Source organism: Prionailurus viverrinus, chromosome X (assembly GCF_022837055.1).
Source record: "Prionailurus viverrinus isolate Anna chromosome X, UM_Priviv_1.0, whole genome shotgun sequence".
Taxonomy (NCBI): Eukaryota; Metazoa; Chordata; class Mammalia; order Carnivora; family Felidae; genus Prionailurus; species Prionailurus viverrinus.
In genome coordinates, this window is record NC_062579.1 from 39,375,344 (window position 1) to 39,400,867 (window position 25,524).

The 25,524-nt window shown below is 51.8% G+C and overlaps 4 protein-coding genes across 8 annotated transcripts; 1 reads left to right on the top strand and 3 right to left on the bottom strand.

Annotated features, from left to right (window-relative positions):
* Window positions 1-823: 823 nt before the first annotated feature.
* TIMM17B (translocase of inner mitochondrial membrane 17B) lies at window positions 824-4,949 on the bottom strand. The gene is made up of 6 exons (XM_047844508.1): window positions 4,852-4,949; window positions 3,890-3,989; window positions 2,418-2,481; window positions 1,493-1,621; window positions 1,296-1,406; window positions 824-1,199 (listed from the first exon to the last, which is right to left on the bottom strand). Exons 1-6 carry the CDS (start codon window positions 4,875-4,877, stop codon window positions 1,111-1,113), a joined length of 519 nt encoding a protein of 172 aa, XP_047700464.1. The 5' UTR covers window positions 4,878-4,949; the 3' UTR covers window positions 824-1,110.
* A 113-nt stretch (window positions 4,950-5,062) lies between these two features.
* Window positions 5,063-9,020, top strand: PQBP1 (polyglutamine binding protein 1). Of its 2 annotated transcripts, none has more exons than XM_047844506.1 (7): window positions 5,063-5,210; window positions 5,639-5,723; window positions 7,381-7,492; window positions 7,752-7,864; window positions 8,045-8,329; window positions 8,559-8,622; window positions 8,804-9,020. In XM_047844506.1, exons 2-7 carry the CDS (start codon window positions 5,657-5,659, stop codon window positions 8,958-8,960), a joined length of 798 nt encoding a protein of 265 aa, XP_047700462.1. In that variant the 5' UTR covers window positions 5,063-5,210; window positions 5,639-5,656; the 3' UTR covers window positions 8,961-9,020. The 2 variants fall into 2 exon arrangements, with proteins under 2 accessions (XP_047700462.1, XP_047700463.1); XM_047844507.1 differs by lacking the exon at window positions 5,063-5,210 and adding an exon at window positions 5,235-5,436.
* Window positions 9,021-9,120: 100 nt separating this feature from the next.
* On the bottom strand, window positions 9,121-19,166 carry SLC35A2 (solute carrier family 35 member A2). 4 transcript variants are annotated; one of them, XM_047844152.1, is made up of 5 exons: window positions 17,547-19,166; window positions 15,809-15,991; window positions 12,308-12,459; window positions 10,705-10,857; window positions 9,121-9,381 (listed from the first exon to the last, which is right to left on the bottom strand). In XM_047844152.1, the coding sequence occupies exons 1-5, from the start codon at window positions 17,656-17,658 to the stop codon at window positions 9,286-9,288; spliced, it is 696 nt and encodes a 231-aa protein (XP_047700108.1). In that variant the 5' UTR covers window positions 17,659-19,166; the 3' UTR covers window positions 9,121-9,285. The 4 variants fall into 4 exon arrangements, with proteins under 4 accessions (XP_047700108.1, XP_047700105.1, XP_047700106.1 ...); XM_047844149.1 differs by having other exon boundaries at window positions 10,705-11,447; XM_047844150.1 differs by lacking the exon at window positions 15,809-15,991 and having other exon boundaries at window positions 10,705-11,447.
* Window positions 19,167-19,365: 199 nt separating this feature from the next.
* Window positions 19,366-24,379, bottom strand: PIM2 (Pim-2 proto-oncogene, serine/threonine kinase). Its single transcript, XM_047844154.1, has 6 exons — window positions 24,125-24,379; window positions 23,880-23,989; window positions 23,099-23,149; window positions 21,268-21,640; window positions 20,596-20,772; window positions 19,366-20,497 (listed from the first exon to the last, which is right to left on the bottom strand). Exons 1-6 carry the CDS (start codon window positions 24,183-24,185, stop codon window positions 20,334-20,336), a joined length of 936 nt encoding a protein of 311 aa, XP_047700110.1. The 5' UTR covers window positions 24,186-24,379; the 3' UTR covers window positions 19,366-20,333.
* Between the last annotated feature and the right edge of the window lie 1,145 nt (window positions 24,380-25,524).

A 25,524-nucleotide genomic window follows, 5' to 3' on the forward strand; every position in this document is an offset into this window, starting at 1 on the left:
CCACCCCCCACCCCAATATGAAAACTTTCTGGTTATTTTATGGTTGCCCTTAAAAAAATTACAGGGGCACTGGGTGGCTCAGTCGGATAAGTTTCTGACTTTGGCCCAGGTCATGATCTCACAGTTCGTGAGCTGGAGCCCCACATCAGGCTCTGTGCTGACAGCTCAGAGCCTGGAGCCTGCTTCAGATTCTGTGTGTCCTCTTTGTTCCTCCCCCACTCACACTCTGTCTCTCTCTCTCTCAAAAATAAACATTAAAAAAATTACAAAACATACCATCATGGAGCACAAGTATCTCTGTGATACAGAAGAGACTGACACAGGGCATCTTCCTCAAGAAAGCTGGGTCTCTCGGACACCTACTTTCATCCCAGGTTCACAGGCCACACAGAGGGAGACTACCTTCATAAATGGGTTGACTGGTATCCAGAAAGCCAGAATTTATTGTGAGGCCAGATTTTCCAGCCTTGGCAATGGGGGCATGGGAAGGAGGGGCCAGGGTATTGGTGTGCATGTGAGGGTAAGGGGTACAAGATGCAGTACTATACCCCGCCCCCCAGCAATCCTTCTGTTCACTCACTTCTTTCCCAAGCCTATTGCCCTGTTTGCTTATGATTCATCACCAGGCCCCCACATACCCTTATTCATGTACCTATTCATATCTTGATTCATTCACCCTCCTGCTCATTCATCCCACAAATATTTAGTAGAGCGCCACTCTCTGTGGGATTCCAAATCCTACAGCTTCTGAGTCCCTGAAGAGGGCTCTGTCCCTTGTCCTTAAGGAGGGGCTCCCATGGGTGACCCAAGGAATACATACACAGGCATTTCAAAACTGGCTTTAAATACTCATCAGGGCGCCACGAAAAGGGGATGGGGTGAGAACTTGTTACATGTGGGTATGGGGTTGGGGTGCCCTGAGAGAGAAGGGGACCCATCCGTCAGGGCAGCTGGGGTGCCCCACCCCCACCCTGGGACAAGGAAGCAGAGTAGAAGCCCTCTCTGGAGGGTCCCAGGGCCAACTGGGAGCCAGCCCTCCCTTCGAGGTAGATCATCTGGGAGGGAACGGAGGAGGGGCTCCCATGGTGGTGATGAGAGGCAGTCACTTCCTCAGTGGTACTGCTGATAGCTGGGATAGCCTGGGGCTGGGGTACCCTCCTTAGGGGGCAGCTGGCTGGGGTCCTCCAGGAACGGGGGTGCTGGAGAGGATAGAATCAGGTAAGAGTGAGAAGCAGTGCACAGGCAGAGCAGAGCATTCTGCCCCTCTCCCTGATCAGCATGCACCAGGTACTCACCATTGCGGAACTGCTGGGCAGTGTAGCGAGTGAGGAGGATGCCAACACCCTCTATGAGGGCCAGCAGGATGCCCCCCATCATTGCTGAGCCCACCATGGCCAATGGGCCACCTGGGAGAGTGAAGAGGCAGGGAGAAAAAGGTGAGGGCAGGCGGAACAGGGCGGAAGGGGCTGGGGCCGGGGGCCAGGGCACTCACTGCGGGCAGCCAGCACAGCCCCAGTCAGTGCTCCACTGGTGATGGAGTTCCAGGGATCTTCCTTGCCCCGCAGCCGCACCAGGCCACAGTCGATGGTGGAGAACAGGCCCCCCCACACGGCAAAGCTACCTGCAGGGAGACCAAGGCCTGATTAATGTTCCTGAGGAATCCCAAGAATCCACAGCACAGGGTCTGGGGACCTCCAAGGCCTGAATGCTCTGGCAATGAAAGGGGAGAAAAACCCAAACACAAAGACAGATGAGTAAACTCCTACAGGATATTCCCCCTCTGCCATCATGACTGCTCCTTCTTCAAGTGACCCCTAATCGTCAGCAACATTCCCTTTTACATTTGTAGGGGTCTAAAGTGTTTGGAAGCAAATTTTTCTTCTCTATGACTTTTAAGAAAACCACTTTGATCTTCCTAACCATCACACAGAGTTGGGAATTCTGATCTTGGTTTAAGGGAGAAGAAAACAGGTTAGGAAAGCCAGTTAATATGATAGTTAAAGGCCTTACTATGTGCCAGGACCTGTTCTAGGCACAGCACGTTATTTGACTTCTGAAGTCTTAAATTCGTTCATATTATTCAAGTGCTTAGCAGAGCAACCGGCACCCAGCAAGTACTACGTAAACTACAGAAATTATGAAACAACTTAGGTGGTTATTGCTATCATCATCCCCATGTTACAGATGAGGTTTGGAGAGGTTAAGCCATGAGCCCAAAGTCATACATCAGGGAAAATCCAGGGACTGGATTTAAACTCCAGAATTCACATTCTCACCCCCTCCAAAACATCACTGACCCAGAAATCCCCAGGTAGAGTTGGGGCTGGAATCTGTACTCCAAATTTGCAGTCTAGACCCAAAGGAGCAACCACCCCCAACTTGGCATCACATCTCTTATGTCTCTCCAAGCCTCTCACCTCCAATCTGGGGGGCTCGGATCCTCACAGCGTTGACACTACCTCTCAATCGGTGCCGTATTCCCTGGGAAAAGTGAGGAGTTGGGGAGTCAGAATAGGGATGAGGTCCCTGGCACACAGGGTTTCTAGCTTTTAAGAGAGGGAGAGTGATGGATTAGGGGTATCAGGAGTAGAGATGTGGAGAAGTGGCCAAGAACTAGGAGGCTGGGGAGCACTCTAATATGGGTGTCCTCAGACCAGCGCTGGGAAGTTCTCATTTGTTCAATGATTACTAGCACCTGTGTGCCAGGCACCATGCTGTATGCAGGGATAGTGAATGAGACAGACCTTAGCCCCTGCCCCCTCAGAACTCACGTTATAGTGGGAGACAGATCCCTAGCAGAGGTACAGATAAACAAGATGCTTTAGACAGCAATACATACTCTAGAGGAAAGAGGATCAAGAAATATGATAGGGGTGCCTGGGTGGCTCAGTTGGTTGAGCACCCGACTTCAGTTCAGGTCATGATTTCATGGTTTGTGCGTTCGAGCCCCGCGTCAGGATCTGTGCTGACAGCTCAGAGCCTGGAGCCTGCTTCGGACTCTGACTCCCTCTTTCTCTGCCCCTCCCCAGCTTGCACTCTGTCTCTCTCTCTCAAAAATAAATAAAACATTAAAATTTTTTTAAAAAAAGGAGATACGATGACAACTGAGGGGTTAGGAAAGGACTCCAAAGGAGGGGGCATTTGTGCTGAGGTTTTGAGGATGAGAACAGGAAACTTGGGCAAGGATCCAGGAAAGAGTCCCAGGAGTTGAGGGGAGGGATAGGACTAGATATGTAAATTGCAGGGACCTAGGCAAATGGATGGCCTTTAAAGCCATGAAATTTGAGAAGATCTTGGGAGAGGGTGGTCAGAGAACGAGAGAGAACTGATTAGGTTAAATTAAAAGCATTTTCAGGGTGCCTGGCTGGCTTGGTCAGTAGAGCACGCAGTGCTGGATCTGAGGGTGGGTCATGAGTTCGAGCCCCATGCTGGGCATTAAGCCTACTTAAAATGAATGAATGAATGAATGAATGAATGAATGAATGAATGAATAAATAAAAGCATTTTCTTAACTTTAAGGCTGTCCTTCTGCCAGTTAAACTGCTGTCACTTCCCCGTACAGGTTTCTGACCCAGAATTCGCCTCTGGGTAAAATCTTTCTGGCTTTGCACAGTTAGGATTTGGTAATGATCGTTTTGACAGTGCAGCATTTCTACAGAGGAGCTCCAGTTGGGTTGCGGGGAGAAGGGGTGGTGTTGAGGGATATGGGGCCCTGTCTGCAGTTCTCCCCAAATCGCATATCCTGGAGCCAGGCAGGGCACACAGTAGGTGAGCAGGCACCATAACGAGTTAAGTGCATACGACTGGCAGCTCCAAGCAGTTTTCAGAGCAATATCGCGTGTGGACAGGGAAGGACCCCCTGCACCACCCACGGAAGGCCACAACTCACGACAGGGGCGTTGCGGAAGCCCTTGATGGCCTGGAAAACTCCGCCGCCGATGACGCCCATAGTGAAGGCTCCACCGCAATCGTCCACAATTCGCCATGGGCTGCAAGCCAGAAGGGGAAGATGGGGTTAAGTGAGCCCCTCGACCCCCGCCAGGTCACATGGACTCTTTCCAACTGGGAGAAACCAAGTCACCCGAATGAGAAGCAGCACTTCAGATAATGAGATTATTTTCCCCCTCATTTATGCAAGAAATGGTGCAAAAGGGGAAAAGTATTAGTCTTTGCCCTGTCCGCACCTCCCCCTATAGCCAACTAAGGAATCTGCCAACTGCTTTACTACCATCAAAAGATTAAGTGAACTCATACAAGCAGAGTGGGCGCGTGTAAATCAGCGTTACGTGTTAATTTGCTAATGTTATTAAAGCGGGAAATGGTCTCACCCCCGTCTCCGACAATGAGCACGTCCAACCAAACCCCGCCTCCTTCCCTCCTTTTTTTAACCGGCTGCAGCTGGTAAAAACCAAGAGCGGACCGTGGGGAGGATCCAGCTTGCCCACAATAGGCTCACCCAGACCCCGCCCCCAACAACTTAAGAGACGGGGGAAAAGCCACGCGTGGCAACCCTGGGGATTTCCGCTCGACACCGCGCCACCCCTCGGCCGGAATGGACTCGGCCCGCGTGTCTCTTTTAGTTAACAAAGAGGGACTGGGGAGATACGGAGTCGAGGGAAACGTGGAGTGGTTGGTCCTGCACGGCATCTTCTCCAGGCACATGCCTGTGGCTCCTCTTAACGGAGCCCGCGTGGGAGGAACGAAACTGGGGGAGCGGAAGGATACCACAAACGTCTCAGAGTCTCCCCAGCTGGGATGTGGCGCGGTGGGGCCAGCACCTCTCCCGCCCGCCTCCCCCAGCTGGCCGTGGCGCCGCGGCAACAGTCCCGAGGCCTGTGCCCATCGCCGTACCAAGGCTCCCGAGCGTACTCCTCCATGGCGCCGGCGTCTGGCCGCGCAGTCTGGCTAACACCTGGCCCGGCCACGCCCCCACTGTAAACGCACACAGGCGCCCGAGCTTGCCACCTATTCCAAGACAGCGATTGGGTCGCTTTGCCGCTCGTCACGACAGGGTCACACTGTCATTGGCCACCCAGGTTTGCGTCATCTGCACTGCAACCCGAGCGTCGTCCAGTTACTCCAAGGCTCGGGGAGAGACGAGCTCGTTCTGTGCTTTGGGAGAAGGCAGTCGTATGGCCCTGGCGGTCTTAGTGGCGACAAGAGAGAGGCGGCCGGTCTGACAGCCTTCCGCTACTCGCGTGACTGTATTGGTAATGTCGGGGTGGGCGTATTTTTTGGAGCTGGAGGAAGTGCTGCGCTTTGCTCCCCCATCCCCAGCGCTTTGGTTCCTCCTACCCAGCAGTCTTTGGGGGAAGTTGGGTGAGCCCATTTCTAGGGCGCTGGTGAACCGAGCTTGGCCCCTTCGGCGGTGGGCGGAGCCTGGGCCCGGGAGAGCTATACTGGGTCCTGGAACACCCAGCCTGGAGGGAAGGGTTGGTGAGTTTTGGTGGCATTGCCACCTATCTTCCATCTTTTAGCACGTAGATTCCGTCCACCCAGCTATTGGTGCAGGTGGGCGTGAGCACATGCCGGGAGGAGGCGCTTGGTTTTAGGATTTGGATTTGAATCCTCATTTGAGCTGTTTTTTGGTTGTTGTTGTTGTTGTTTTTTTTTTTGCCTGCATGTCCGTCCATCCTAGGTCCATCTGCTATCCGCTATGCCGCTGCCTGTTGCACTGCAGACCCGACTGGCCAAGAGAGGCATCCTTAAACATCTGGAGCCTGGTGAGCGAACTAAGAGCAGATGGGCCTACCATGTGCCAGGCTTGACAGGCACTTTGTTGTTGATACTTCCACTTGATACCTAGCATGGGCCTACCGCGAACCAATCAGTAGGGTGGCAGGCATTTCACTGATAACAATATGGGTTCCTGGTGTCCATTCCTATTTCATCCTTAATACTGGCACCTAATGGCACGTGCAGTCCATCAAAAAATCCGTGGAAGTGATTACAAAGTATGTAACGCTAAGGGCAGCTGACAAGGGTAATAGGATAATAAGATACTGATACTTTGTTCTTTATCTTACTGGTTGATACCACTATCTCAGACCTATTGTGGCGCTAGTAGTGATCTATACCTTATTGGTCACCATATCAGTAGCTGACCTGTATTTGGGGCCTAAGTGTTTGGTATACACATTATGGTTAACAGTATAAAATAATGATAGGAACTATCATTTACACGCTTACTCTGCTGCTGCTAATGTTTACACCTCATTGTCAATAATAGTAAAAGCTGACATTTGTTTTGGGCTGCAGTGTGCTACGCACTGGAAAGTACATCTTCTTTTCATCTTACTGATAAATGACATCTGTCACCAGCGAATGTGTGCCAGGCATAGATCTTGTGGTTAACAATACTGATAATGATCATTGATCATCTATTTTAAGCCTATTGAGTACCAAGTCTTGTGCTGATGGTATATATATCTTACTAGTAATACTGATGCTTACAGCTGACATCTTTGGGCCTATTGTGTGACAGGCAGTATGCTGTTGCTGACATATACGTTTCATCGTTAGTTATATCCACATACTGAGCTGACAACCTACACCTTTTTTTATTTTACTGATAGTGACAACTGTTGGCAGGCCTACTGTGTGTCAGGCCTAGGAACTGAATGGATTCAGAGCAGTGTTTGGACAGATCCCTTGCTATCCAGACCTGCTACTCAATATACAGAGTCCGAGGGGCGCCTGGGTGGCTTTGTCAGTTGGGTGTCTGACTTCAGCTCAGGTCATGATCTCATGGCCTGTGAGTTCGAGCCCCGCGTCAGGCTCTGTGCTGACACCTCAGAACCTGGAGCCTGCTTCAGATTCTGTGTCTCCCTCTCTCTCTTCCCTTCCCCTGCTCATGCGCTCTCATTCTTTCTCTCTCTCTAAGAATAAACACTAAAAACATTTTTAAAAAAGGATTAAAAAAATACACACACACACATACACACAGGGTCCGAAACTCTGTATTTGCCAAGCTTGGGAGCTGAATAGATTTGGACTATTTTCAGCTAAACCCCTTACTTTGCAAGCTCATTTTACCCAAATAGATTTGGATAGCATGGTGTCACGTGCTTCCTGAACTCAGGAACTGGAGGATACATTTGTTTTGATGAATCCCTATCTAAACTCTGAAACCAGATAGGTTTGGGTGACAGTATCAAATTTCAAATCTTATCTGAAGCCAGAAACAAAGGATTTAGGTAAACTTTTTTGCAAATCTTCAGATTTGGAATGTGAGTGACATCTGCCACAGCAGGTGAGATGCGGAACACACACGTGTGTGTGCACACACACACATGGTCCATGTGAATCTGAGTGTCTCACCAGGCTCTGACTGTAGGATGAGAATCCCTCTGGCCCTTACTGCTTTTTCTGTCCTGCCAGAACCAGAGGAAGAGATCATTGCTGAGGACTACGATGATGATCCTGTGGATTATGAGGCCACCCGCTTGGAGGGTCTGCCACCAAGCTGGTACAAGGTGTTTGACCCTTCCTGGTGAGCCTGGGGGACTCGTGGGGGGGGTGCTGACTTCTGACTTCACCCTTCCTGTGCTGTCCCTGGCCTTGGGGTAAATGGGGAACACAGGGAAGAGGTTTGGGGGTCCTCCCTCCGGGGTCCTGACATGGGGCAGGTCTAGGCAGAGATCGGGGAAGACAAGAGTCGAGGCTACAAGGAGAGGACATCTGTGCTCACTCCTTCCCTCCCTCTTTCCCTCCCCTCCTTCTCTCCTTCCTTCCTTCCCACTGCCCTGTAGTGGGCTCCCTTACTACTGGAACGTGGACACAGACCTCGTGTCCTGGCTCTCCCCACATGACCCCAACTCGGTCGTTACCAAATCTGCCAAGAAGCTCAGGAGCACTAATGCAGGTGAGTTGATAGATCCAAGGGTGCCTCACATGCTTCTGCAGCTCTCACAGAGGGGTCAGGTAAATGATTGTGGATCAAGAAGGGGCAGGTGAGGCAGGCAGGCCCAACCCCCGGCAGGGGAGGTTGTTGAAGGCAAAGGCTGCTGGGTCCCGAGTCATTTCAAGGATTTTGTGTCCCCAGACACTGAGGAGAAGTTGGATCGGGGCCACGAAAAACCAGAGCGGGGCCACGAAAAACCAGAGCGGGGCCACGAAAAACCAGAGCGGGGCCACGAAAAACCAGAGCGGGGCCACGAGAAGTCTGACAGAGATCGAGAGCGTGGTTATGACAAGGTGGAAAGAGAGAGAGAGCGCGACAGGGATCGGGATCGTGACCGCGGGTATGACAAAGTAGACCGGGAAGAGAGCAAAGAACGGCGCCATCATCGCCGAGAGGAGCTGGCTCCCTACCCCAAGAGCAAGAAAGGTAAGCAGAGCAGCAGGACCAGGAGTCGGGGAAGGCAAGTGAGGCACCACAGGTGAGCCACGTAAAGGAAGTCCTCACTTTGCTCATGCGACTGCCTGAACCTGGGTCCTGCGCCAAGGTGCTGCCATGGCAGCCATATGCTCCATTCCTTCCTGGGATGAGGGAGCTTGGTGATCAGGTGCTCCTTCTGCCTCCACTGAAGATCTCACTCTTTCACCTATTTCCACAGTGGCGAGCCGGAAGGATGAAGAGTTAGACCCCATGGACCCCAGCTCATACTCGGATGCACCTCGGTAAGTGACAACGCCTCATGAGCCTTCCTTCTCTTTCCTCGTGACTTACTTGTGTCGATGACCATTCCTTTTCTCCTGTCTCCTTTCCCCATTTTTCAGTTGTTGGGAGTTGGGGAGAGTGCCTACCACAACCCACATTCCCAACCGCTGACCCATATTCCCTAACCCTTGTCACCCCCAGGGGCACATGGTCAACAGGACTCCCCAAGCGGAATGAGGCCAAGACGGGTGCAGACACAACAGCAGCTGGGCCCCTCTTCCAGCAGCGCCCCTACCCGTCACCAGGGGCTGTGCTCCGGGCCAATGCTGAGGCCTCCCGAACCAAGCAGCAGGACTGAGCCTCCCCGCCACCCTACCACCCCGGGGATTTTTAATAAAGGCTTTTCAATGGATTGTGACCATGAGACCTGAGTGCTTCCTTCCCATGCACTTTTGAGGCTTCCCAACCCAAACTGGCAAGATGCAAAACACATTTTATTTGTAAAAACTCACCTAAGAAAGTGCGGGAGTGGCAGGGATAGGGGGGTGGGGATGGGGCCGGAGGCAGGGGTGGGTTCCTTCCGTGCCCTCATTACCAGAGTTTGGCCGTGTTAGCCTTGCGTGGGGGTGGGGGGTGGGGCCATGGAGGGTTCAGTGTCTACCTCCCCCCACCGCTAATACTGATCAGAGTTTGGTCCTGGCTGGGCCAGGGCAAGAAGGGAGAACGAGGCCAGCGTCTTCAATCCCAGCAGCTACGAACCCTTCACCTTGGTGAGCAACCTGTGGTGGGAACGGGGAGGAAAGAAAAACACAGAGAGCTGGGGTGGGCTGGCAGGCCGGTGTCCTGAGCAAGCGAGGGTGACAGTTGTGAGACTGGTAGTTCCTGGGGTTAGTAATAGAGCCCCCGCAGAGTCCCCTGGGTCAGAAAGCTACACGTGGACTAAATAAATACAACATCTTTATTTGGCATTGGGTATCCTGACATTGTTCATTACAGTTCCTTAGAAAACAACCAAAAAATCAGAACAAATTAATCAAAAATAAAGATCCAATGACCCTATTTACACATAGCAAAGACAGCCCAGGCATCTCCCACGCGTGCATGTGCGCACGCAAATGCACGCACGCACGTGCACACACATCCTGGGAGACAGTTAAGGGGTTAATAAGCTTTGAGGAGTGCAGGGGCAGGTTCCACATTCCAGCCATTTTTAAGACACCCTTGGCCCTGTTACAAAGTAAGGGTGCCTCATACAGCCAGTGCGTATCAAGAGTGTGGTTGGCAGCTTAATTTTCCCTCTCAGAAAATAACCCTGCGTCCAGCAACTGACAGTGTCTTAGGTTCAGTGAGATTCAGTCACCCCAGTGACCTCGCCTGCCTGCTTTTCCCACACCCTGGATCATTAATTACCCGATTACACCACAAATTCCCAAACCTGTAAAAAACCGATGGCCCCCTGCTGCACCCTCCCCTGGACCAGGCAAAAAATCTCAGCTCCTACCCCTTCCTCCCCGGGGTGCTCACAACAGGCCCATTTTTCAAGGGTTTCCTGTCAGGAAAGCTGCCCCAAGGCCACACACAAAAAAAGACTGAGCGGCTAACACCATCCATTGTGGTTGTGAGGGAGGCAAGAAGGCCTCAAGCCATGGGACGCTGAGCCCCACAGATCAGCATCTGTCACTAAAGAGCTGTAGGATTTTTGTCCAATTTGTCCTTACAAAGGTGGAGGGATTGCTGGGAGGGACTCTCCCAGTCATGGAAGACAAGACGCCTCTGGCTAAGGGCAGGCAGACAAAAACAGGCCTTGAATGACAATACTGCCAACCTGGTCCCCAAGGGGTTAACTTGGGGCAGAGGAGGCAGCTCTTAAGAACCCCCTCCAGGGGAGGGGGAGGTCAGTCTACAAGGAAGGGTTCATGTGATACCCTGCCCAGTTCTACGCCCCTCCAGAAGTCTCCATGACCCGGGAGAAAAGACTCGTCCAACCCCAGAGGAGCCAGGCCCAGTGGCGACTCAGGTCCTGCAGATGCCCAACACCCTCCACCCGGTCCCCCTCCCTGTCTCCCCCCACCACCACCAGCCCTCACTTCACCAGCACTGACTTTGGCAGAAAGGGCTCCGTGCTGAGGTCTCCACGATGGGAAGACAGCTTCGGTGGCGGCGGCTGCCCTGGAGGCTGCTGGTGAGTGCAGGGCCCGGAGGTGGAAGTGGAGGCAGAGGTGGAAGCTATGGCTTTGGCTGCACCTCGGGGAAGGCTGTAGAGGTAGACGGCACCGATGACCAGCCCAGCGCCAAGGGCAAACAACGGGTCCACATGGAAGCCAAAAAGGCGGATGGAGGCAACAGTGGACAGCACGATGGACAGGGAGGTGGCAAAGCCCTTGAGGATGTTGTCGGCGTACTTGACGACAACAGCCACCAGCAGCCCGCCAAAGGCCTGGTTGAGCACCACGCCCCAGACAGCAGGTGTGTACCCGAAAAAGAAGCCACGGCGGGCCACGGCAGTGCCCTCAGCCCACCAGAGCCCCACCAGGCCCAGGGCTGTGCCGAAGAGGCCCAGCTGCAGGTTGCGCAGCCACACCGAGCCTGAGCTGCCCTTGAGGATCTTCTCGAAGTAGACACCTGCGAATCCCGAGGACAGACACGAGGCCACTACAGCTGCTAGGCCCGCCCCAGGGTTCTGATCCAGCGGCCGAGGGCCCCCACCACCGGCTTGCTGTGCCTGGACGATGGCGACGCCAGTGAAGAGGAGCAGCAGGGAGGCCCACTGTAGCCGGGAAAGGCTGCGGTTCAGCATGAGCACGGAGAACAGTGCTGTGGTCAGGATCTTCAGCTGGTACGTCACCTGCGAGCAGTATGTGGAAGGCACTAAGGGGTGTTCCCAACCCCTGACACGTGCACAATGGAGGGACGGGGTGGGACAGACAACAATAAAAATATCCAGCCACTGGCCACTGACTGGCATGCAGCATGACATGCCTCCCAGAAAGTCCACAGCTGTGGAAGTCCCGGGCCACACCCAGGTCGACATCCCAACCCCATTTTCTGGCTGTGTGATGAGGAACAAAGCACTTGCCCTGTCTTGGCCCAGACATGATCTATAAAACACAGCTGTTGTATGTGAACCACTTCCCACGGTAGGTAAAGAATGGGCAACAGGCTCTTTGACGAGGGCGTTCATGATAAATATGTGCTGAAACAAACAAATCCACCACAATGACATCAGCAAACGTTTTGTGTGCCAGTGTGGGTCTAAGTACTTTGCATGAATCCATTCACTTAATGCTCATGTATGAAGTGGGCACTATCGTAACGTCCAACAGAAAGAGGAGAAAACTAATTAAGGCACAGAGAGGTTAAGTGATTTGCCCAAGATCACACAGCTGGAAAGTAGCAGAGCTGGCATTTGAACCCAGGCAGCCTGGCCCCAGAATCCAGGCTCTTCAACCATTTTCCAAGGCCGAAAGCTCACCTATTGCCAACCAAGGGCACTTCCTAGGCATCATTTCTTTTAGCTGTCCCAGCCTCCTGGCGAGGCAGCATTCCCATTCTCAGTTCTCACAGATGAAGAAACTGAGGTTGAGGGAGAGCCAAGGCCATTTCAAAGGTGACACGGCTCCTGCTCTCTGCAGCCCTCCCTTGCCAGCAGCACACATCCCCCACCCTGGCCAGTTCATCCGAGGCCATGCTGGGCATGGGGCTCACCTGGAAAGTGGCAGCTGGCAGGTTGGAGATGGCAACATACTGGAGGTTATTCTGCAAGGTGTAGATGAGAGACGGCACTGCGAGCTTGAGTGTGTCCACATACTGCACCAGGACAGCCTCGTGGAGGAAGAGAGCCAGGTGCTTCACGTTACCTGGGTGGGGTGAAACACAGCCCCTTTGAGCACTGACTACACCAAAGAAGAAGATCCTCTGAGGGCTAGGACTGGGCCTGGGCCTGTGTCTCCCAGCCCCCTGCTGACTCCCTGAGGGCCATTATGAGGTCTGTGTTATCAGTTTCCTGACAGTACAACCATGTCCCTAGCGGGTGTCTCAGGTACCAGTTTGATGGACACAAAACAATCATCCTTAACACTGCGCCTGAGAATCAGAGACCGTATTCACTCAGCTTACAGCCTACCTCTGTGGCAGAGTCCCATTCAGGGCAATCTCAGTAAATGTCTGTACAAGGAAATAATGAGCATGAACTAGCTTGTGAAGCAGAAACCTTAGGAGTATGAAAGCAAGACTGTTTACCAGAGGGGAAGTTTTAGACTCGACTTTTACACTTATCCTAGCTCCTCACTGGCTGGCGAACTGCCTGAGGGCAGGGGCCACCTCCCAGTTAGACACTTCTGTCAGCCCCACACACAATCATGTGGTTGCCCTTGCGGCAGGGAAGAGTGGAAGCTTGACTATTAAGCAGAAAGTCTGTTTGGGATCTGCTCCCACCAATACATGAGAACACCTTCCTGTGTCATAAGGCCTTTGCAAAGCTCACCCCATTTTTTTTCAGTTCATCTTTAAAAAAATAAAAGATTTTAGGGGTGCCTGGGTGGCTCAGTTGGGTGCCTTCAGCCAAAGGGTCCAACTTCAGCTCAAGTCATGTTCTCATGGCTCGTGGGTTTGAGCCCTGCGTCGGGCTCTGTGCTGACAGCTCAGAGCCTGGAGCCTGCTTCGGATTCTGTGTCTCCACCTCTCTCTGCCCCTCCCCCACTTGCAGTCTGTCTCTCTCTCAAAAATAAACATTAAAAAAATTTTTTTGGGGGGCGCCTGGGTGGCGCAGTCGGTTAGGCGTCCGACTTCAGCCAGGTCACGATCTCGCGGTCCGGGAGTTCGAGCCCCGCGTCAGGCTCTGGGCTGATGGCTCGGAGCCTGGAGCCTGTTTCCGATTCCGTGTCTCCCTCTCTCTCTGCCCCTCCCCCGTTCATGCTCTGTCTCTCTCTGTCCCCAAAATAAATAAAAAACGTTGAAAAAAAAATTTTTTTTAAATACCAGCCCTATGAGGGCAAGATGCAGACTGCATTGCTAATGCATCCACCTCCACAGCTGGAGCAGGGCCTGCTGCAGTGAGCACTTGAACTGTCTCAGAGTCAATCAAAAACAGAGCAGATGGCCTGGCAGGGCATTATGTTAAGGGAAAGAAGTTAGACCAAGAAAGAGAAATACTGTATGATTTCATTTATTCGTGGAATGTAAAAAAACAAACAAACAAAAAAACAGACAACAAAAACAGCCTCAGGGAACTGGTGGTTGTCAGGGCAATGGCGGGGAGGATGGGCGGAATAGGTGAAGGGGATTAAGAGGTACAAACTCCCAGCTATAAAATAAATAGGTCACGGGATGAAAAGTACAGCATAAGGAATGTAGTCAATAATATTGTAACAACATTGTATGGTGACAGATGGTAACTACACTTACCACAGTGAACACCGTGTAATATACAGAATTGTTGAATCACTATGTTGTACACCTGAAACTAATAGAATATTACAGTTGCCCCTTGAGCAACCAACAGGAGGTTGGGGCACCAACCTCGTGCAGTCAAAAATCCATGTATAGAGGGGCCTGGATGGCTGTCTGTTGGGCATACAACTTCGGCTCAGGTCATGATCTCACAGTTCCTGGGTTCGAGCTCTGTGTCTGCCTCTGTGCTGACAGCTCAGAGTCTGGGGCCTGCTTCAGATTCTGTCTCCCTTTCTCTCTGCCCCTCCCACTTGTGCTCTCTCTCTCTCTCTCAAAAAAAAAAACATTAAATGTTTTTTAAATCCACGTATAACTTTTGATTTCCCCCAAACTTAACTCCAATAGCCTACTGTTGACTGGAAGCCTTATCGATAACATAGTCAATTGATACGTATTTTGTATGTTAATATGTATTATATGCTGTATTCTTACAATAAAGTAAGCTAGAAAAAAAAATAATAAGGAAGATGCATTTTCAATACTGTAGTGTATTTATAAGAAAAAAACTTGGGGCACCTAGGTGGTTCAGTCGGTTAAGCATCTGACTTCGGCTCAGGTCAAGTTCTCATGGTTCCTGAGTCCCGCCCGCATTTAGCTCTGTGCTGACAGCACGGAGCCTGCTTGGGATTCTCTCTCCCTCCTTCCACCCCTCCCCAACTCGTGTGCTCTGTTTCTCTCTCTCAAAATAAATAAATAAACTTAATTTTAAAAATATACTGAGGGCAGAGCTAGATCATACATCTATATCCTTTACACACGCAAGGCCTTTATAGAGAAATGATTGGTAACGTTTTAAAGGAGGGCTTTAAATTAGTAGATAAATCCACCTTACAGGAAATACAGAGGATAAAAGAACATGTTAAATGATACACAGGGAGGCAGCCAGCAAAATCCAGGCCACCCAAAATCTACAAGACATACAACCTGCTCTCTTCAACAAATTAACTGCATATCAAAAAGAGCTGGAGGGGAGCCCTGAGGTTGACAGACCTAGAAGCCATCAACCAACTACAAGATACTGACCATATATAAACCTGAGACAAATTCTTAAGACCTGTTAGGATATTTGAGAAACCATTATAAATGTGAACACTTGACTGGATATGTGATTATTTTATTAACTTTAAAAATTATTGATTTTCTGGTGTATGATTTTTAGATATCACAGTAATTTTTTTAATGTACAAAAATATTTATTCAGGACTGTAAGGGGGGATTTACTGCAAAATAATACTTACTTCATGTGTGACATACTGTAGTATAATAAGGCAGGGGGTGGGTACGTGGGCAGACATGTAGACTGGCAGTGAGTGGATAATCACTGATGCTGTTTAATGGTAGAGTGGTCATGGGTTGATAATTGATGAATCTGGGTGATGGGTACATGGACATTTTATTACTACCTCGGATTTTGTGTATGTTTAACATTATCCATAATGTAAAGTTAAAGGGAAATAACTGAATCACTATGTAATGGTCACCTGATACCTTATGGGCACAGATGGTCTCACTCCTACAGTCCACACAGGCCAGCTCCCAGGGGATTAGGGATATAAAAGTGTGGGTGCAGCTACTCATACCTGGAGGGACAAGGCAGCTTAGCTACACATATATATTCTCCAGGCAATTTCACGGACACAGTGATACTCCTCCAGCAAACCCGAAACTCCCCCAGCAAACCCTCCATGTGGGGATGGGTACACACCCACACAGTCCCACCCGCCAACTCCAGTGCAGCACCCCCTTTCTGGTTCATACCCCTCTTCTGTGCGAAGAGCAGCAGCAGGCAGGTGAGACCTTTGAGCACTTCGGCCATGACCACAGCAGTGGTGGCAAAGAAGCGGTCCCCAGGCAGTGTGCGGGCATAACGGATGCTGAGGATGAGGGAGGCATTCTGGACCACCAGCACAGCTAGGGATATGTATTTGAGGCGCCGGTGAGCTGTGGGGAATGGAATGAGCGAGGGGGAAGAAGGGATCAGAAGCTGCTGGGGCACAGCCACACCACCACCTTCCCCCTCACTCCTTTCTCAACCAGGATCTTCCTAGCCACTTGCCACTTCCTCCCTCTGCCTCCTTCTCCTAACCCAATGAGGGTATGACTCCCATATACTTCTACTGCCTCAACAGGCAGGAAGGGCCACAAAGGGAGAAATGGGCCTCACCCTGTCCAGCCCATACTTGGAATCCTTGGTGACGTATCAGGAAATGGCTGGGGCAGGTTCTGGACACACTCTGGCCCCCTCTCCTCCTCTTCTGTGTGAGAAGCAACTCACGCCCAGACAGAATACCAACTACATTCTCAACATTTGAGTGCTGACTGTCTGCCTATCACTGGGCTAAAGGATTTTATATGCATTACCTCAACAGACCTCTATATTGCTCTGATCTCTGAACGAGCTACAAGGATTCCATTCTATGGATGAGCAAACCAAAGACTTATATGAAATGATGCTTCTATTTAATGAGAGGCTGTCCTATGTAAAGAATGATACCTCAATACAGGGATCACTGTATAAGGCATGTCCACCCCCTAGTAACAGTCTTTCTCCCATCTAAAATATCATTTCATCCCCTTCAACTATGAATGGTCTCTCCAACTCCTACCTTATATGACCACCAGAGTCCACCTGACCCAGAATGGTTTCATAAACATAAGAAATAATTCCTCCACAGTCCCTAGGATTGAACCCCATATAATAAATGGTTATTGCACCAAGAATGGTCTGGTTCCCTCTAGACATAAAGAAATATTTTTCTATACTCCACATGGTCCAGTCATCCTCCAACCACCGCACCACCCCTACCTCCAGCCAAGGAATCATTCCTGTTCTACTCACACTCATAACGAACTCTCCCCGCTATAAAGAAGGGCCCTGCACCCTTAGAAAGTCTTTTCTCTGCCATATAAGGAAGGACCCTCCCACTCCAACCTGCAATAAACTCTACCTCCACTAGGAAGGGCCCCCCCGCAATGGTCCTCTCCCCTTATGACAGACATACCAATCCTCAAAATGGACCCTCTTAAGTTGTGTAAGGAAGGACCCGCCCCACCCTAACTCACAATAGCCCCTATCCCTTTATAAGGAAGAAATCACCACTCTCAGAATAGCTTTTCTCTTCTATAAGGAAGAACTTCCCCACCCTCAGAATGCTCTCTCCCTTCTATAAGGACGGACCCCACCCCCCCCCCCCACACACACTCAGAATGGTCTTAATGATCTTAGCCTCCACCAAAGGGAATAACCCCCCAGGCTCAGAATGATTTCTGCTCTCCATATGCGGAAGGAACCCTCCATCACCTTCAGAATGGTCTCTTCCCCGCCTTCCAACACACTCACGACAGTCCGTTCCGTCCTCCATCCCCCACCCCCCCCCAACACACATAGGTCGGTCCATATGGGATGCTCCCTCTAGCTTCAGTGAGGAACCTTCCTGACCCCCCAGCGATCTCGACTCTCGCCCCGCCGCCCCTGCTCGGTCACAACCTATCTCACCCGCACTCGCTGTCCCAGGCTCCAACGCCCCCGCGGAGACCGCCCCAGGTCCTGCCGCCGCGGTGGAACCGCCAGACCCAACCGCTGCCATGTTGGCATCTGCCTGGTCCATCCCCTCGGCAACAGCAGGCCACTTCCGTGTCCCTCACTTCCGCTTCCGGGCCTCTTGGGTGGAGCTGGGACAAGCGAGGGGCTGGCCGGAGCCGGGGGTTTCCTCGTCCGCTCCCGAACAGTGAATCTAAGACCGCGGCCTTGGGATTTCCAGATTTAGTCGGGAACAGGGGGCTGGCTCAGTCTCTTGATGGCTCTACAGAGCCTCATTGGCTTATTCCCGTTACCAGACCCGCCCTCATCTTCATTGATCCTGCTTTCCAGATCACCCGCCCATCCTATGTCCTCGTCTCATTGGTTCAGCTGACCCTCTTCTATCTCGGCTCTTTATTGGCACCTTCTACAAGAGGATACCGCCCTTTCCGCATCAAAACTCCTGGGTCCTTTCTGGTTGGACTGAAGTTCCCCTTTCCCCCACCTCCAGCGAGGTCCCGCTTCCTGGAGAGCCCGCGGGCATCTGGGAGGAAAATGAGACTGAGGGGGCGGGGTGGGTGTGCGTCAAGTTTCATCAAGCAGATGAAAGCAGAGCGGTAGAGGCCACACAAGTGACAGGGCATAGGAGAATTGAGACTGGAGGATAAATGAGCCCCTATTGAGGGTGCGAAGGAGACCTGTAAGCCAGCAGGTGAGGCGGTGTTCAGGTTAGCTTTTGAAAGAGGGGGGAGGGGGCGCACCTGGGTGGCTCAGTCAGTTAAACCAAGCGTCCCACTTCGGCTCAGGTCATGATCTATCTCATGGCTCCTGAGTTCGGGCCCCGCGTCAGCTGGGGAGCCTAGAGCCTGCTTCAGATTCTGTGTCTCCCTCTCTCTCTCAAAAAAGAAAAAAAAAAAAAGAGGGGCAAGAGAGGGTTCAGCTGAGGTCAGGACAAGTGAAACCAAGACAGAACAGGGCAGGTATGTCAAAAAGTGAGGACTGAGGGGCGCCTGGGTGCCTCAGTCAGTTAAGCGTTGGGCTTTGGCTCAGGTCACGATCTCCAGGTTCGTGAATTTGTGCCCCGCAACTGGCTCTGTGTTGACAGCCTGGAGCCTGCTTCAGATTCTGTGTCTCCCTCTCTGAACTCTACCCGTTTGCACACTTTGTCTCTCTCAAAAATAAACAATTTAAAAAAATTAAAAAAATAGAAGTGAGGAATGAGAGAGGAGAGGGATGAACAAGTTAAGACTGCAAGGGAGACATGAGAATGTAGGGGCAAAACATGTGACTTACACCCTGAATGTTACAAGGAAACAAGGAAAGGCTGGGAAGGTTTTTGTCTGTGCCCAACCCTGGCCCCTCCCTCATCAGTGCCCTGAAAGGCATTTTCTCTTGTGGGAGGATTTTATCTCCTCCCCTGGGGGTGAGGAAAGCAGTTTTCTCTGCCTGAGCAAGCCCATTTTTGATTCGGGAAGTGTCCCAAACATCTTCAGTGTCTGTGGTATCTCTAATGGAGCCCTTCTGCACATGCTGGGAGCTATATAAGAGCTGAAGAGGGGGAAATCAAGTTTTTCTTTGTGGTCCTGCTTAAATGAACCCTAAAGGAGCTTTAGGATGGTACCACAAGGCTAAGAATCCCCAAGAGCTGAGGAGAGCTCCAGCCCACCTCCCTCTTGGCTCAGCATACAGATGCTCCATAATTGCCTCACTGTATCTACAAATGGCCAGTCGCTTCTGATTCTATAACATTTATTAAGTAGTGGGTTTCCTTGCTGCACCTACAGTGGCCAGTCGCTTCTGATTCTATAACATTTATTAAATAGTGGGTTTCCACACATGGCTTTTTAAATAATCCAGGCAGGGGGAGAAGGAAAAGGAGGACACAGTTGGAGTTCCCCTCCCACCAATACATAAGTATTTACATTTCAGCAACTGGACAATCCTGGCTCAGAAGGAGGCAGCAAGAATCCGAAAAAGATGGAGGGGGGGGGGCCCAGGAGAACAAACAAGACTTATTTCCCCCACCCCATCCCCCAAAAAACTATCCACCCCATCCTAGCGGACTCTGGTGGTGTCCATCTTCCATTCCTTCCCCAAATCATGGAAGAAGGGTTCTCCTCACCAGAATAAGAGCACTTGGGATAACAGAGTAGGGTCCCCTCACCAAAAAAAAAAAATAATAATAATAATAATAAAATAAAATAATAATAAAAAAAATTTTTTTAAAGTCCTGGAATAACAATAGGGCATTACCTCCCCCAGAATTAACAACCCTGGGCTGAGGTAGGCAAGCAGCTTGACTGAATATAGACCCTGGGCTAGGGGAAAGGGTCCTTTTGCTAAAATAAGAGCTGCTGGGGCATTGGAAGGAAAGCACCCTTGCCCAAGTGAGAGCATTTAAACTAAGTGTGTGTGGTGGTAGCAGGAGGTGCCAGTGTAGGGGTTACAGCTTATCAGAATAAGAGTCCTGGGGCTCAGAATGGAAGTAACTTCAAACCAAATAAACATCCTTAGCAAAATGAGAAATATGGAAGTCCCCCCCTCCAGAATAAGAGACCGTAAGTTCTGGGAGGAAGGCTCCTTAGCAGGATTGGGATGGGGACTGGGCAGACTTGGCTTATGTCTCCTGATCCCTGATCCCCAATCTCTGACCCTAGTAACACTGGATTTTTACTGACCTGTATAACCAGGTCAACAGATGTCCATCTATCCCTGTGGCATGCCATGGGACGGGTATTTAAACTAGTGGGGGCCTGGCCAGGACTAGGGCAGCAGGGACCAGGCCAAAGGGGTGGGACCCCCAGTGGGGGCATTGAGGGATGCATCCTCAGCTGGTGTCTGCATCCAGGGATCCAGCAGTATCTCCTCCAGTGAGGGTCGGGCAGAGGGTTTGGGGGCCAGGCACCGGCGGATTAGGGCACAGCAGTCTGCAGATCAGAAGTACACAGAAGATTAGCAGTCAGTTGGGGGCACTAGTCCCTGGGAAGGATGCAGTCCACTGGGATGGGACCAGTGAAGGCCTCACCTGGGGAGACATGGGCAGGGAAGTGGAGCTCAGCCTCCAGAATCTCCTGGTCCCTCTCAAAGGGAATGTCCCCACACACCATGTCATAGAGGAGGATGCCCAGTGACCAGACAGTGGCTGGGAGCGCGTGGTACTGGTGACGAGAGATCCACTCTGGGGGGCTGTACACCCTTGTTCCTGCACACAAGCCAGAGATTAGACCACTCTCTGATAATGCCCTTCCCCCACCTCACCCTCCCCAGGAAGTGTGGTCCCCTCACGAGAATTAAGAGAACTCAGTACACGAGCAGGGTTCCCTCACCAGAATAGGAGCTCTTTAAAAATAACAGCAGAGTCTCATCATTAGAAAAAGGTAATAGCAGAGTGCCTTCAACAGAACAAAAGCACTTAAAAGTAACAGTAGGATCCCTTTACCAGATAGAAAAGGAATATTCAGGATAACACAATCCCCTTACCAGAATAAGAACCCTGAACAAGGTCTAGGCATTGTCAGAAGATGGACTTTATCAGAGGACAAGGCTTGAGCATTGCCAGTATTAAAGATCAAGAACCTTACAAAGGTGCAATACAGATCAAGGATTACAGGACACCCCAGCACTAGGGGCCAATGATCAAGAGACCACAAAGATAAAAGGTAAAAAATCCCCCCACTGAGATTTAGGGAAGACTTACCATCAAAATCAGTATAGGGTTCATCATGAAGTAGGGCACCGGAACCAAAATCAATGAGTTTGGCACAGCCCCGGCGAAGGTCCATCAAGATGTTCTCATCCTTGATGTCACGATGGACAACTCCACGAGCATGGCAATGCCGAACAGCTGCCACTACCTGGGCAAAGAGGCAGCGGCTTCGGCCTTCACCTAATGGGCCCTGCTCTGTGATGTAGTCAAAGAGATCCTGGGCAGGCAAAGGTCGCTCGAGGACCAGCATGAAGCCTTCTGGTGTTTCAAACCAGTCAAGCAGGCGGATCACACCAGGGTGCCCACCACCTGCACCCACCTTCCATAGCAGTGCCACTTCCAGTGGGCATGTGACTGAGTCTGACTGTGAGGGGAAGAGGAGAAAAGAGAGAACACAGATGTCAGGGCAGCAGCTGTGAGGCGGACTTCTTGCCTGAACTTAATTCATAGCCCCTCAGCCTCCTGACTTTGTGGTCTTCAGCAACCCACTTCCCTCCCTGAGCCTCAGTTCCCTAGCCTTAAGGGCCACTGCAAAGGTGGTTTGAGCCAAAATCCTATGAACATCTGGCTCAGTAACTATTTGAATAAATGAAAGTGGTTCTTAAAAAAAAAAAAGCCTTCTGCAGAAGGAGCAACTGATGAACACTACTATGTAATAGGGTATCTTTTGTTCACTGGCATCTCAGAAAAGATTACAACAGTACCTTACATACAGTAGATGCTCAATAAATAGCTGAAAGTACTCTATAGCATAGAGTCTAACACAGAGTTAGCACTCAATAAATACTATTATTGTGTAATAGTTGTAATGTTTTGTTCACTGACATAGCTCAAACACTAGAACAGGGTCTGGTAACAGGGCAGGGCTTAATACATGTTTGTTAAACAGGTAAAAGCAATTAGTAGAAAGGACCTAGCACAAAATTAGCTCTCAAAAAATGTAATATCTTGCCAAATGCCTAAAACTGTGCCTGGCACATAGTAGGTGCTCAATATACATTTGTTAAATAGCTGAAGCTGATTAAGTACAAAGGAACAAAGTAAGAACTCAACATCATGTGATGTTTTGTCACTGACACCAAACATCTACAGAACTGTGTTGCAAGTACTCAGTGGGACTTGGAACACAGTAAGCTTTGATGATGAAGCAAAACCTGAGACATACAGTCAGTGCTCAATAAAAGGCATAAATGCTAGGCCATAAAAGCTGCCCCACGCTAGAAGCCCAACGCGGGCACAAGGGCTGCCAGAAGCAGCCTCCCAGCCTGAGGTGGGGCCCTCTCCCGGCCAGTCCACTGACTTGCACAGCCGCAGACAGGTTTTCTCACGGTGGTGAAAATTCCGCTACTGCGCAGGCGCACCTTCTCCCTCCGGGTCCCACAACCTGCGCGGGCGCACTCTCCCCTAGAGTCCGCCAGGGGGCGCCCGCACTCCTACAACTAGCCCAGACCCGCCCAGTTGTCCGTTAGCTTTCTAACGGCCGGAGTGAAGCAGCCACTGTCACCATGACAACCAGTGACCTCTGCCCCTCTTTCTCCACCAGCATGCCCCGCGGGCAGCCCCCGAGGCAATGTTCGGAGGGAGAAGGAGAAAGGCGGTTTGGAGGGGAGAATCCAAGGCCAGGGGGGTAGCTGGGGTGAGAACTGTTTGGAGGTGTGGATGTCACCACAGGGGAGTAAACACGGGCTGGTAAGAGTGTTCTCACCATTACAGGGCCCAGGAAATCATACAAGCCCTAGAAAGGCAAGGGGGTGAGTCCCTCGCCAGGGCCCATCGTCAGAGATGGCGTCGCCAGGTCAGGCAGGACTCCAAAGATACTCACCAAGGGGGACCAGCCCAACACACGATTCCGGGGGATCACTTTGATGGCCACCTGGAGAAGGGGGCTGAGGTGAGGGGACCAGCAGACGACCCCCAGGTCCCTCCTAGTCATGACCCTCACCCCAGTCTTTCTGGTCCCAACCTCGCCACGCCACAACCCAAAATGAGCTGGAGCTTCTCCCCTGCTCTCCAAGTCCCCAGAACCAAGTTCACCTCTCCCATCATCCTTAGCCCTGGGTTCTCCCTTCTCAGGCTTCAGGCCCCTCGCTCCAGCTCCTCAGCTCTGAATTTCCTAATACCCCAAGCCCTCGATCTTTCCATCCAGCTCCAAGACACCCCAACTCTCTACCGGGGTCCTGGTCCTCAGGACTCCACGCTGGACATCTGCCCTCAAAATCCCCCAAATCTCAGCTCTGAGTCTCCACCTTCCCACACAGATACATATCCTCTGGATCCCAGGATCTAGAGTCCTCACGACCTCCCAGTCTTCAGTCTCACCCCCCTGGACTTCCAGAATCTCTGCCCTGAAACCCCCCTCCCCCCACATACCCACCTGGATAGCCACACACACAAACAAGCGCGCGCACGTGCGCGCGCTCGGGCACCCCCACCAACCTGGATCCTGGTCCTCAGGACCCTACCACGCACACATTGTTGGCTCATCCCCTGGTCAGTCAGCATCCCAGCCCCGGACTCCGGGTCCCCGAGACTCCCTCCCCCGCCGCGCACACACACGCGCACACGCACACCCCTGACCCTCCCAGGACCCTGGTAGTGGATACCTGGAGTCGGTCTGTGACGCGATGTCCTGCGAAGACGGTACCAAAGCCCCCCTTACCAAGGAGAGGGCCAAGTCGGTACTCGGCCTCGAACGCTTCCCGATCCTTGCCTCCTACGCAGGCGGGGGCGAGGAAGTCAGGGTGGCTGCGTGCTGAGCCCGGCTGCGACCCTCTCCTCCCCTCCTCCCGCGCCGCCCTCAATCACTTCAGCCCGCCCGGCCTAGTCGCGGTAGGGGAGCCTCGCTCACCTGGCGGCGGCGTGGGGGTCACCGGGGCCACGGAGAGCCCTTGCAGAGGCTTAGTCAACATGGAGGAGGTGCTGCGCAGATTGAGCCCGCTGAGCCCGCAGGGCGTGGACGCCCGGGGCAGCGAGGCTGGTGAGCCAGGACTTGGGGGCGCCAGGGTGGAAGGCAGAGAAGCTGGTGGCCCAGAAGGGCCCTCAAACAGCGCAACGTTCGGATTCGACGCGCGCGCCAGCCCTAACGCTACTGAGCCGGGGCACGCGCCTCCCGAGAGAGTCGCCCCGGGCGACAGCCCCGCCCACTTGGCTTTGATCAATCCGAACGCGGCACCTGCTGTACCCCAGCCAATCGGAGCCAGTCCTTATTTGCATACCACCCTCAACGTTTCAAGTACCCCCTTATGCAAATACATGCCCGGATCTTCCGCGGGGGCCGGGCCCGCATGCAAATGTGGGGGGGCGCGCGCGAAGAGGAAACCGGTTCTGGGAATCCCTTTGCAGCGACCGCATTTGTTTTGGTTGTTGCGCGGGGTTGTTTTTATATATATGCGTATGTGTATGTGTATAGATATAAACTTAAAAAAATAACTGCACCGCCTCCTTTCCTAGGAAGTTGGTTTGCAGCCGCTGCTTCGAGATTAGCGCGGAGATAATGCCAGGCCCGGCTTCTAAGAATGCGAGCCTGTGGCTACCCTGGACCCGGTCTCCGAAGAGTGCTCAACACCCAGGACCAGAGCCCTCAAGGCGACCGGCGGCTTCTCCCCCCAAACTGAAGCCGGGGATCCTGGAAGAATCTGCCCAGCTTCCAGGGAGGGGTAGCCCTCCTGACCACCACTGCGGGGGACGCGCTGGTCAAAGACAGCGTTCCCAAGCCCTGAGGCGGAGGCCTATGGTGTGTTTTTAGAGCCCTTAACCTGGCCAGACCTGGCTAGGTTTGGCCACGAGCCCAGTCAGCACGTCTAGAATCTGGAATGGCAGGGGGAAGTGGATCTTGGGCGGGGGTGAGGAGCAAGCCAGAGTGATGGTGGCGTGGGGGTATGCTTCCAAATGGCAGAGACGGACGGGGAGAACTCAGACAGGTGGCAAAATATCCTCAGTCACAAATTTGTGAAAAATAAGTACAGTGTCATGCCACAAGAAGATATGCACTCAAGGCACTCACAAAAGTACCATATGATATACACAAAACCCATACTGTCAGACACATTCATGTAAACTTACATGACACAGATGCAGACACGTACTGTCACAGAGACTGACATCCACTGTCAGGCAGGCATGCTGCCAGTTATGTCCCAGAATGACACCCAGAGAAACACTGTTACAGAAAGACAGGCACTCCAGAGAGACTCACATGGATCTACGTTGCCATGTGACAATGACACAAAAATGTCAGACTCACCACCA

Coding starts and splice junctions, on each gene's coding strand:
- TIMM17B (XM_047844508.1), bottom strand. CDS start 4,877: ATGGAGGAGTACGCTCGGGAGCCTTG. Junction 1,407..1,492: donor GGCTGTGCTGGCTGCCCGCA/GTGAGTGCCCTG, acceptor TCACTCTCCCAG/GTGGCCCATTGGCCATGGTG. Junction 1,200..1,295: donor TGCCCAGCAGTTCCGCAATG/GTGAGTACCTGG, acceptor TATCCTCTCCAG/CACCCCCGTTCCTGGAGGAC.
- PQBP1 (XM_047844506.1), top strand. CDS start 5,657: ATGCCGCTGCCTGTTGCACTGCAGACCCGACTGGCCAAGAGAGGCATC. Junction 7,865..8,044: donor GCTCAGGAGCACTAATGCAG/GTGAGTTGATAG, acceptor TTGTGTCCCCAG/ACACTGAGGAGAAGTTGGAT. Junction 8,330..8,558: donor CTACCCCAAGAGCAAGAAAG/GTAAGCAGAGCA, acceptor CTATTTCCACAG/TGGCGAGCCGGAAGGATGAA.
- SLC35A2 (XM_047844149.1), bottom strand. CDS start 17,658: ATGGACCAGGCAGATGCCAACATGGCAGCGGTTGGGTCTGGCGGTTCC. Junction 11,448..12,307: donor TGCCAGCTGCCACTTTCCAG/GTGAGCCCCATG, acceptor TACTGCTCGCAG/GTGACGTACCAGCTGAAGAT. Junction 9,382..10,704: donor ACGGAGCCCTTTCTGCCAAA/GTCAGTGCTGGT, acceptor TTCCCACCACAG/GTTGCTCACCAAGGTGAAGG.
- PIM2 (XM_047844154.1), bottom strand. CDS start 24,185: ATGTTGACTAAGCCTCTGCAAGGGCTCTCCGTGGCCCCGGTGACCCCC. Junction 23,990..24,124: donor GACCCCCACGCCGCCGCCAG/GTGAGCGAGGCT, acceptor CCGCCTGCGTAG/GAGGCAAGGATCGGGAAGCG. Junction 20,498..20,595: donor CCCTGCCCATGTCTCCCCAG/GTGAGGCCTTCA, acceptor TCTGATCTGCAG/ACTGCTGTGCCCTAATCCGC.